Consider the following 12,123-nt stretch of genomic DNA (forward strand, 5'->3'; position numbering starts at 1 on the left):
ACACACATAATATCTGTCGCTAAATAAAGATATGTTTAATAAAAAACGATAAAGGAAGTATTTGTGTCGGATTTCATTTTTCTAACACAAATACACACAAAGGCAAGTGCACAAAGCATTCGTTTGGTTCTCAGATGAACTTTGAAAATGTATATTAAAAATAAATTCATTTTCTGATGAAAATGTGTAAAAATAAATAAAAAGGAAGAAAACAAACCAGCGTTGTAATATTTTCTTTAAAAAAAAAAACGAAACCCCTTTTTATATGTTGTTCCATTTTCTTGTTGGTAAAAAAAAAAAAAAATCACATATGATTATTTTTCCCAAAACAAATGTTTACTGTTGTTCAAAAACAAAGCTTTTACTCGTGTTAACAGTCTTACTTTTGCTCGTTTGTTTTTGCCTAAAACATGAACATTGAAAATCCAATTATGGAAAAAGCTCCTGTTCAAGTTCCGAGGCTCGGCCGTTATCGGAAAAGCTTCACCTTCTCCCGACCGCCCTCTCGTGTCCAGAGTGAGACCAACTTATGCACAGTCATCCTTCAAAAGTAGCGGTAGTCGGGGCTTGCGAGCGCGCGTCACACATGTTCTCGGTTGTCTTTGTGAGGCCACGACAGCCTCCATCCGGAGGGGGAGGCGCCGAGAACGCCTCGGCCCGCAGTCGGGCCTCCGTCGGTGGAAGTGCGCAGCGAAGTGAAGGCCTTGCTGATCCAGTTGTTCTTAGCATCCTGGAGGTCGTTGGCCAGGATTCCCCTCTCGTGCTCCAGCTCCTGCGACAACACAACACGTCGTGAATGACTGGACGCCACGGAAATATGCAGCTAATAAAAACTGCTTGCGGCAGAAGATCAAGGAGCTGGATCCATATGTAAACGGAAGAAACATCACAGATCTCTAAATTGAGTCGTTTTCACAATCCGAAGTTTCCACATGCTATTATTATCATGATTCGGATATTTAGAAAAAATCCGATTTTTTTTTTTCTGCAGACAAACCTGGATCTTGCAGTTGGCCTCCACCACTTGTAGTTTAGTCTGCGCCAGTTCCTTCTCCAGCTGCCTGATCTGAGCTTTGAGGGAGGCCCTCTCCTGGTTCTCCCGCCTCAGTTCCGCCTCAGTGGGACCCAAATGTTGCTGTTCCCATTCCGGCACCACGGCTGCGCCTTGCTTACGTGGCGGTGAAGGCGACATGTTGGACTTGTGATCTGACGTTTCTCCTTCTTGGTATTCCGCCAAGTGATGAGAACAACGTGGACAGGCCTTCACTGCACTCTGGAATAGGCAAAAGGTCAAAACTCAGAGAATTGAAGGAATTGATTTAGAATTAGAAAAATATATTCAAAACTTTAGGAGGAAAAAAAAAAGATTTGGCAAGGTCATATTTTTGCAAAAAGAAAAGTCATAATAATAACATCAAAACATCATGAGGACAAATTTGTAAAATGAAGTCTTACTATTAGGAGAAACAAATGCTATATATATTTTTACTTTTTAATTCTTGTGATTTGTCATTTTGGAACTTAATTTTTCTCATAACATAATACGACTTTCTGGCAAAATTCAGATTTTTTTTTTCCCCAAGTTTTCCCCTCCGAACAGGAACTTTTTTTTTCACATTATTCCCGGAACATAAAGTCCTCCTTAGAAATGTATCCCCCCCCCCATCTTTTTCTTAAAAAAAACAAAAAATCAAAAGTTTCTTTGTAAGATTACAACTGTCATTGTAATGCTCCAACTTTTTTCTCACACACTTTTTTCCCGCCTCGTAACTTGAATGCATTTTTCGCATGACTTTCTCGCTACAAAATAATTTGGGGGAATATTATGGATTTGCTTATAATTTTGACAATTTTGGGGCGGAATGAATTTTTTAAAAAAAATAACATTACAACATTTTCCTCAATATTGTACGACTATTCTCAAACCATTGCGACTTTTTCCTCACAACACAATGCCCTATGACCTTTTTTCTCGTAACATTACAATTTGTCATTTCGACTTTTATCTTCCAGGATTAGTATTGTACAGTTGGATGTGTATAATTGTATGTTTCTATGCATTCTCGTAATAAAATAACCTTTTTCTTGAAAAAAAAATATTGACTTTCTTTACCACTTTATTCTCGCCGTATTAAAGGATTTTTTAAAATAACTGCACCTTTATTATCATCATATAATTATGATTATCATTTCAGCTTTTTGGGGATAACAGTCCAGACTTTTTCTTGGAAAAATCTGACTTTCCTCTTATAATATTTTCATATCTTATTACTTTTTTCCCCCTCAGATCATGACAACCCCTTTCTCGTGTGCTCAAACATCACCTTGAGCGAGCGAACCTCCTGCGAGTGCGCGTCCTGTTGTCTCTCCAGACGGGTGGTCAGCTGAGTGCAGATCTAAACCGACGGGAGCGCATCAACATCATGTGACCTATGACGTCATCAACACGCGCCTGCAGCACCGTACCTGTTTGTAGTCCGTGATGATGCCTGATGACCGTTTCACTTCCTGCTCGGCCCTCTCCAGCTCCCGTCGCAACACTTCCTTCAACTTTTAATAGGGGGTTAGAAAGTCGTGTCTGGTATTTGCACAATTAATTTTATTTATAAATTTTATTTATATCAATATTAATATTAATATTAATGATAGTGATATTCACACTAACTTTATTTTAATTTTAATTTTAATTGGCAGTGAATGAAGTGGCGTAAACACTTGCACACTGGCAAATTTAACACATCCACTCCACTATGACTACGGAGACCTCAGTGGCTAAAATTTGGACATCCTCCTTGACTCACCATGGCTGCCTCCTCCTCCTTCCCTCGCTTCTCCTCCTCAATGGCCTGCAGTTGACGTCGGGTCAGAAAAAGGTCACCGGTGAGCATCTCCACGCTGTCCTCTGCCTGGAAACATCACAACAATTTCAGATTAGCAAATAAATGAAGACACATTACATAACATTTTTACTAGTATCTTTTTCTGATGAAGAAAAAAAAGACATTTACAGGGGATTTTTTTAAACAAAAAAAAGTCATAATTTTAGGAAAAATAAAGTTGCACTTTTAAGTACCATCAGAGAGAACCCACACACCACAAGTGGTATTTACACCACACTTTGAGAATCACTTTCTAAAGACATATAGCATTTAATCTTCTGCAAAAAAAAAACAACAAAAAAAAAAAAAAATGAAACAAAGTCCAACTTTGTCCAGGGCGCTCCTGAGGGCCACTTTGCTGGTGATGAGCCTGTGGGCCAGGTTGTCGTTCTCCTGTTCCAGACGGAGGCTGGTTTGCTGAAGACGACGGTTCTCCATCTGCATGCGACACAAAACGCAGATTTTTTAACAAGAACATTGGGTCAGGCCTACAAACGGGAGGGCATTAGTGCAATTGTGCAGTCCTAGGATGCAATATACGCTACTACTGTACTTTCAGCCAATGGTGTACTTAAATATTGACCAATGATGTATTTTGTTTACCATTACAGTATTCTTATTACAGTACTTTTATCACTGCAGTACCATTGCAGGACGTTCAATATTACAGTACTTTTAGCATTGCAGTATTTTCAATCATTACAGCGTTTTTCCCCTCTGTATAATGGACAGGCATTAGGAGTGTTTCCTTACACTTAGATACGTTCATACTGTGTATATTTGCATGCTTTTTATGAATGTCTGCTGCTAATGTTATACATTAACGGCTACATTACGCCGCCGACTCTGGTCTATATCTTTGCTGCTATAACACCTCAAATTTCCCCATTGTGGGACTAATAAAGGACATCTTTATCCTTATCTTTTATCTTTAACAAGCAGTTAGAGTCAACAGTTCCCGCTGGCGCCGAAACATGCAAGCAAAGGCGCGGATGTCGTCCAGATGCAGAAATATTTTCGGGTTTGTGTTAAATATATCATTTTCTGAAGGGAGGTTGGTGCTTTCCCACCTGGCATTTGTTGAGGGGGTCTTCCTCCTCCTCCTCCTCCTCCTCCTCCATCAGTTGAAGGCGGCTTTCTCTCAGTTTGGCTTTCTTCGTCGGGACCTCCTGATGGCGAAAAAGTCCAATTTTAAGCCACGCAACAACTTCAATGTCGCAACGCAGTTGCTCTTTCACACATCACAAAAATGGGAAAACGTGTAAATGATGAGTTGGCACACTCATTGTGCAAAAAAAAAAAAAAAAGTTCACTTCTCATCACACCCATAACTGCAAAAAAAAAAAACTAAAGGAATATTAGAGTTGGTGAACCCCTCATCCTAATCACACTCTAAAAAGAAAAAAAAAAAAAAAAAAGCAACAGTTGCATTAGCGCACCCCCGGCTGGGATAGAAAAACAATGTGAACATTTTTAATTTTTTCATCACTTATTCAATCATTTTGAAACGCTTCATTTTAGTTTTATTTGCATTAGTTTTTGTTTTAGGTTTAGTTTTGGAGCATGCAAGATAAAAAAAAAAAAAAACAAAACAAAAAAAGTTCAGTAAGTAACGCGTAATAAAGTCAACTACAATTTCCAACTGACTATTTGATCTTCTTCTCTCATTGGCTGAACAGTGATAACAAAACATTTAACATCAACTCTGAAAGCAGGACATTATCACATAATCCGTCTCCTTACCGCAAAGTGGGGTCCCGTTTCGGCCACCAAGCAGGCCAGGATCTCCTCCTCGCTCATTTCCTCCACCAGCTGAGCGTCGCAGGACAAGGTGACTGACACCTCCTGCATCATTTTGACCCCAAAGCTCTCCTGGAAAGTAAAGGAACCACGCTTGGGGTCAAACTCCAAAGCAGTGACGAAGGAAAAGGCAGGTGGAGCGGCGAGCGCGCTTGACGTTCGAATGAAGCGGGCGGTCAGGTGCTAACAGGTTCCACCGGGTTGGGTTCCGAGGTGGGACCAAAGGAAACGAGCTAGTGCCAGCAATTATTCTTTTTCCCTTGCATTGTTTTCTTGCGGCACAGAATCCGACTGAACCTGCAGGACGCCTCCACCAGGAAAGCAGTCGCACAATAACATCAACATGGTGAAGATGAAGAGGATCCTTCCTCGTGCCATCGAAAGTGGCATTATTATGCTAATGACGTCCCGGCGCGGCAAACGGGTCGAGCAGGTCAAGCGAAAGAAAAATACCTCAACATTAATTGGGAACACGCCCTTGTTTTCGACGTCATGTTTTGTTAGATCACATTTGCTTCCTGGTAGGCTATTTCAAGTCATTGTTGGATTTATTTATTCACAACACAAATGGAATAGTGTTCTAAATATCACTTAAAAAAAGGAAAAAAAGAATCATGCTATATTTACAACTTTACAACAACAAAGAAATAAATAGTAAAGCTAAATATGTTATTTTGAGACCGACACTGATTCCAAAATTTGGCAGAAAAAAAATTCCGATCAATTAATCCGCTGATCATTTAAAAAAAAAGTATAAAGCAAATAAAACATTGCAGTTCCATATCCACCTAAAACTTCTGTTGAAAACCTCATCTGAAACCATAAGCTTATTTGAAATCCTAATCCTAGTTTAAAGCCTAATTCAAAACCTTAACAGTAGTTTAAAACTTGACTTTGTAAGCATAACCGTGATTTAAAATGAAAGTTTGAAGGTTTTGAAACGAAACCCTAACTACGCTTTAATAACCTTATCTTTATAAAACTCAAACCCTAAACTTTGAACCACCAATACTAGTTTAAAAGAATATTTTGAAGGCCTAACTCTAGTTTAAAAGCCCAGTTAGGAACCCTAACCATAATTTTAAACCCTATCCTTAGTATGGAACTATTTTGAAACCCTACTGAATTTTAAACCCTAACTTCAAACCTAAACCAAATTTGAAACCTTCACCCTACTTTTAAACCTTAACCTTAGTTTGAAACCCAACTTTTAAATCTTACTATGAAACCTGAGTTCACGCATAGTAATTCTATTTTTATCTTTACTCAAGAGAAAAAAAATCGGCAAGAATCAGCAAATACAAGTTGTATGTCGATTTCACCACTAGATGGCAGTACGCGGCCTGGGTGATTCACGTGTCCAGCACTAAAACAGTCCGCCCGACAGAGCAGCATAATTGCACTATTTATAGTCTCACTGACTCCGACACCGACCTCTGACCTCCATGCTAAATTGAAACGTGTAGCTGAAGAGGAACAGCGCTTTTTTACATTGCCTGTCTCGAAACTTGGCATAACAGGAGAGCCAGGGGTAAAACGTTACACCTTCAAAACAAAGTCACTTTTGAGTAGTTTAAAGGTGCTAACTAGCTGGCTTAAATCCGGCACAGCGCATGGCGTAACTGCGCGGAGGCAGTTTAGACCTAGTGTTGGTTATTTTATGGATGACCGTGCTAGTCAGCTAACTTGAATCCTGTCCTGTTCATTCCATTTAACCACAGCTAGCTCGTAGCGCAGCGAAGAGCAGTGTTTGACATTGCAGAAGGAAAAAAAAGTGATTTCAATAGATGGGAACGCTACCTCCATTTTGCCGGTCCATCCTCCGTCCGCAACCTGGGCATCCTTTTGTCATCGCCCCTCTGAACAAAAATAGTTTATTAATACAAAAATAAGTAAAACAAATTAAGATGGTACGAAAACAAAACAAGACAAACCAAAAATGCTTGCAAAAGGAAAGAAGAAATATCAAGGAATTATTTTTCCGTGAAAAGACAATAATGCAAAACATACAAGAACCAGTGACTAGAAGAATTAGAAGAATTAGAAATCCCTTTATTGTCATTGTACTCAAGTGTGCAACGAGATTAGAGGGCTCCCCTCTCCAGTGCAATACAACAATAATACAGACAAATATATAAATTAGATAAATAAATAAGAGAGTGCAATGGAATTTAGTACTGAATAAGATTAAGCAACCAAAGTACTTACGATGAAAACAATTTGGCGGCATTGGCCTTAACACACTAGGCAGTGAAAGCAAGTGGGAGACTGAAAGTGCCAAAATTAAATAAATAAATGCACCATGAAATGGTGAATTAAAATTGTCATTAATTAATTAATTGTTTCTTTCATTTAATAAACGGTGAATTAAATGAATCGGGTAAATAAATGCACCATTAAATAATTGAATAAAAGTGTCATTGATTAAATATTTCATTTAGGAATTAAATGTGTCATTAATGTGATTAAATGTAATATGATATTAACTGACAAAAAGTACAATTTGCTTTGATGATTGGTTTGGGTCTTTGTTTGATTTCAGTTAATTTTATAAACATAAGCTTCAGTTACTTTTTTATTTATTCAAGCATTTTTCGTTTTGATTTCGTTTGTTTGAGTGCACACAACAAGCCCCGGTTGTCAGGGAGGAAGTCACTTTAATTACACTTCAACAAAGGAACTTTCATGTTCGACCCATAAACATGTTAGATTTCAGAGCACTTGTTATTTTAACAAACCCAATTAATTGCTCTCATTTTGTTGTCGTGACCACATAGTCAAAAGTTAAAAAGATAAAGACATCCTTTAATAGTCCCACAATGGGGAAATTTGCAGTCGTATTTATTAAAGATCTCGAGGGGGGGGGATCCATGTTAACCTTGCGCATATCAAAGTTGATTACAATTTGTTTCATGCTTGGTTTGACCTCGTCAGAACCTTCAGGCTATCGAACGCGGCTCTTTACATGACTTTGTGACGGTTGCGCGTCGTGGCGTCTCAAGCTGTCCGTCAATCAATCGAAGCTTTATTTAGTATGTAACAGCACATTTCATACTTTGAAATGTCATACTTTCGCACTTTTCGTACCTCAAAAGCAACGCAAAGTGTGTCACAAAACAAACGAACACACGAACGTCTTTCCCTGTCGTTGGACGATCGCTCGGGCAGACTGGCGCCCGCGCTGCGCCTCAAAGTCGCTCTTGAGAATCCGATCGACCCGTTTGGAAATCTGTGGCCGCGTCCTACACTTGCAAAATGCCCATTTCTTACCCCGAGCAGAAACCCTCTGTGAGTTATCCGACCGCCGTGTACGTGTTTGTCATTTAAGCGTTTTATCGATTCTGTACCGAATGTCAACACCTTCCAGACGAGGTGCGATTACATTTAGCGAAAGTGCACGTTCAATTGACGCCCTCTATAATTAACCCCCCGCCCAAAAAAAAATAATAAAAATTAAAGGACGGGTGAAATGGCGACCCCCCCACCGCCCAAAAAAATGTAAAACGAAAATACATCATGATATTTGAGTGGTTAAAAAAAATCGCGAATATGCGATCACGAGTATGCGAGGTTAACTGTATAGTTCCAATTTCAAAATAAGAGTCTAAAACACCAACACGTCGATGTCTGGAAATGATGTGCAGCCTGTCTCCTCGGCCAAAGCACGTTTTTTTTTTTTGTCGTTTATGTGAATGGGTTTTCTTCCAAGAGACCGTTTCAACAAACAGTGGGAGACCAAACTACACGGAAGAAGGGGCGTTTTTTTTTCTGTAATAGATTTTATTAGATTTTTGGAATTTTATTTTCCCTTTTCTCCCGTTTTTCATTTTTTTTTTTAACTTAACCCACGCCTTTTAATTTTTCTGAATATTTTCGGTTTTGGAGAATGTATTAGCGATTCAATTTTTAACTAATTCATGGCAAAAAAAAGTTTGTAATTGCAATTATATTTTTCAACATTTTTATAAGCTTACAACAGATATTAATTTGAATATCGTGTAATGAATGCAAAACCACCAAATGAGATATTTTGTAATTAAAAGACTGTTCCAATAACTTTGATCCTTTACGAGCTAAACTGAGTAATCTTTACAGGCATTTTTCTGAGAAACAATTCTCAAAAGATAAAGATAAAGATGTCCATTAATAGTCCCACAATGGGGAAATTTGAGGTGTTATAGCAGACATCTAAACATTTGGTAACTTCAGCAGGATGTTTCGTTCTGAGATGATGTGCTAAAGATGTTCAGCTAATATGGTACATTATTTGAATTTGGCTATGCAAAGTATGCAATTATTTTTCAAGTAAATAAAACCGGATTATGCAACTATGTAATTTTTTTAGATTAATTTTCTGTTTCAAGGAATTTTTTTTTCCAAATCTTTTTTCCTATCATTAGAAAGAAATGTTCAGGAAAATATTTCAAAACAGAAAAAGATCCATATCAAAATAAAAATTGATCAACCCAAATGAGAGTGATAAAAACCACACTTTCAGAATCACTGGCTGAGCATGACAGGATTTGAGTTGAATTTCATTCCACTTGAAATGGACAAATGTTTGGATTTGATCAATGATCCCACTTTTGCCTTCTCAGGAGCGAGAGCAGCGTCATTCGAGAGAGCAGCAGTCTCAGAATGGAGTGCAGACCTGGCACATGGCCGTTGTGCTGGCTCTCCTGGTGGCTATCGTGGCGGCCATCATGATCCTGGTGTCGTTGTACAGCATAAATAAAGAAGACAACATAAACGGCCTTGCAGACTACAATGACAGCGACCTGGGTGAGTTTGACCTCGATTTCTCATCGTTGGCCGTGGACGACGTGCAAAACACCGGAAAGGTAAGCTTCCACCACGTTGACACCAAGTACTAACCAAGTTGCCACTTTTCAATATTTGCGGATGACCATGACCACTATCGCAATCGATGTACAGTACACAAGAATATTTATCGCTAATCAATTCAAACGCTGTTAGTTTCAGTTGGTGGCAAAGCCCTTTGAAGTGTTAAACTTGACTGAACAACTGGCGCTGGAGATCATCAACGGGTTGGCCCGTTTCGGGAATGTCAAAGTTGTGAGTCGTCGCGCCCGAGGAACGGAAGAAGATTCTCGTGACGCCATGACGACGCTAACTCTTATTTCTCTTCCCATCAGAATCCAGATGTCAATACCCACACGCACAAGATCAACATGAACTCGGTCAATAACCAGATGTACTTCACTGAATGCATCACATGCGTGCGAAAACTCAATATGGAAATTGATAGGGTGAGTTTTCGGGCCTGGCGAAATCACCGGCCGATTATGGCACTTCAAACAAAATAATGGTCGCTGTTTGAAGTCACACACGAGTAACAGTGGTCACATTTGATAAAAAATCAATACCAAAACCACAAATCCTTAATAATTAATTCGTCAATGGCAGCAAATTGGTTAAATTGTAAATCTTAATTTTTTACAAGCAGCGCTTCGGTGAGCAATGCAAGTTGTGCAAAAAAATTGACCAGGATGCCACTATTTTACAAGCAACCTAAAGTCAGGTTGTTTAAAAAAAAAAAAAAAATTCAAAACAATATTCGGGGGAAGAGGGACCCTCCCGAATAATGAAATCTGTATTCTAGACGTCCATTGAAATGCATTGGGGGTTCAAACAAATGATAATTTATGAATCAGCCAATTACCGTATTTTTACGGCCAAAAGACGCCCTGTATCAAAGGACGCGGGACCAGTCGAAAGTGCTATTTCTGTATTTAGGCGCATGCTAGCTCGCGCATGCTAGCTCGCGCATGCTAGCTCGCGCATGCTAGCTCGCGCATGCTAGCTCGCGCATGTTCGAGCAAGTTGCTCAGTCTATATAATAGGCTGGTTGCATTACAAAGCGCCTCGTTTGTTTTGGGAAATATTTGGGACTTTGAAGTGCGCCTTATGGTCGCGAAAATACAGTAATCAGTAATTTGTCAACATTCCATATCGGTCGAGGGCCTATAGTGAGTGTCGGGTTTTGCGTTAATGCTGAAGAGCATTATTTACACACAATCATCAGTCTCCAGACCACAGTCTTAAACTCTCAAACACAAAATACACTCAAGCGAGCTCCTGGCATCACTTCCTATCTCCCGTATCGTAATTGCTGAACAAAACTGGTTGATTTCTTCAAATCTTGCCAACATCACCTCTTGTGCGTTCAAACGCCATTTTCTTTTTTTTTTGGCAGACTGTACTAACCGGGGAACTGGTTAGAAAGCTCACAGTGGGCAGCATCGTCACCGTCAAAGGCCGAGTCAATCCGACGGTGACACGGTACTCGGCCCACATGCCCCGCCCCCTCCCCCAAAATAAGGCTGTTCCCATGACAAATGATTGGTTGAACGTTGATGTTGCAGTTTTGCCATGGACCTGTTGCTGAAGGACGGAATTAGCAGTGCGCTGCATCTGAACCCTCGCTTTGGCCACCAAGAGGTGTTTGTGCGCAATTCCTTCGTGTTGAACAGATGGGGTGTGGAGGAGTACGCGGTGGAGTCGTTCCCCTTTGCAGCCGGACAGTTCTTTGAGGTGACGTGAACTCTCACCGCGCACGCGACTGCCGGTGCGACCATCGCAATGAATGTGGACGGGTGGCCTTTGTTGGTTGAAGATCTCAGCTTGCTGTCTTGTTGTCATTCAGACGATGATCTTGTGCGACACGAACGCTTTCAACGTGACTGCCAACGGCATCAAAGTGGTCTACAGATACCGAGTCCAGCTAGAGCGCATCACGCATGTGGGCGTGAGCGGCGACGTCCAGCAGATCGATGTCATTCAGATGTGACATCATGGCAAATTCATTTTTTGCATTTAGAATCATACTATCCATAAATATTAAGGATATTGATTTTATTCTTTTTTTTTTTAATCACGTCTGCCACCAACTGTATGAATTTATTTACAATGACAGTTAACACAGTGTTGAATGAACCAGAACGGCGCGCCAGAATTTTAAGATGTTGATTATTTGAACTTTTACTTCCAACTTTATTTTAGTCCAATAAAACATTACAAAAGTGTGATTTTCGCCAGTTCAGTGTATAAAACTGCATTATCAAGTATGTTGTCTTTAAATGGAAATCTGGAACCATTTTATAACCATTTTCATAAGTGGCGAGTCATCTGGGACAATGTTGTGGTCAATTGGGATGGACTTGAAAATAGCTTGAGGGCAAGAAGTGATTTCTGGTAGACTGCAGCATTCAGTGAATCAGCAAATTGTCCAAGTCACGATGAGCAAAGCAGCCCCAGAATCACGCAATTCTTTTGAGGGTTTTTTTTTCACTTACGTCTCAGGCATCCAAGATGTTTTTAGAAATCATGGATGCTGTTTTTGCAAAATTTCTCCATTTGGTATCCGAGTTGGAATATTTCTCGATAGGCATCGATTTACTCGTTTCTCATTTGAATTAATGAA

At 39.7% G+C, this 12,123-nt stretch overlaps 2 protein-coding genes across 2 annotated transcripts; one reads left to right on the forward strand and one right to left on the reverse strand.

The window, feature by feature from the left end:
- Positions 1–43: 43 nt before the first annotated feature.
- Positions 44–6,538, reverse strand: LOC148342845 (rab GTPase-activating protein 1-like). The gene is made up of 9 exons (XM_088305673.1): positions 6,480–6,538; positions 4,623–4,751; positions 3,950–4,048; positions 3,207–3,317; positions 2,802–2,906; positions 2,467–2,550; positions 2,325–2,396; positions 998–1,273; positions 44–772 (listed from the first exon to the last, which is right to left on the reverse strand). The coding sequence occupies exons 1-9, from the start codon at positions 6,483–6,485 to the stop codon at positions 581–583; spliced, it is 1,074 nt and encodes a 357-aa protein (XP_088161799.1). The 5' UTR covers positions 6,486–6,538; the 3' UTR covers positions 44–580.
- A 1,078-nt stretch (positions 6,539–7,616) lies between these two features.
- On the forward strand, positions 7,617–11,644 carry LOC148342846 (uncharacterized). The gene is made up of 7 exons (XM_088309900.1): positions 7,617–7,967; positions 9,278–9,520; positions 9,657–9,755; positions 9,836–9,949; positions 10,897–10,982; positions 11,066–11,234; positions 11,347–11,644. The coding sequence occupies exons 1-7, from the start codon at positions 7,935–7,937 to the stop codon at positions 11,488–11,490; spliced, it is 888 nt and encodes a 295-aa protein (XP_088166026.1). The 5' UTR covers positions 7,617–7,934; the 3' UTR covers positions 11,491–11,644.
- Positions 11,645–12,123: the final 479 nt, after the last annotated feature.

This window comes from Idiotropiscis lumnitzeri, chromosome 1 (assembly GCF_059441095.1).
Source record: "Idiotropiscis lumnitzeri isolate Australia: NSW breed Sydney's pygmy pipehorse chromosome 1, RoL_Ilum_1.0, whole genome shotgun sequence".
NCBI lineage: Eukaryota > Metazoa > Chordata > Actinopteri > Syngnathiformes > Syngnathidae > Idiotropiscis > Idiotropiscis lumnitzeri.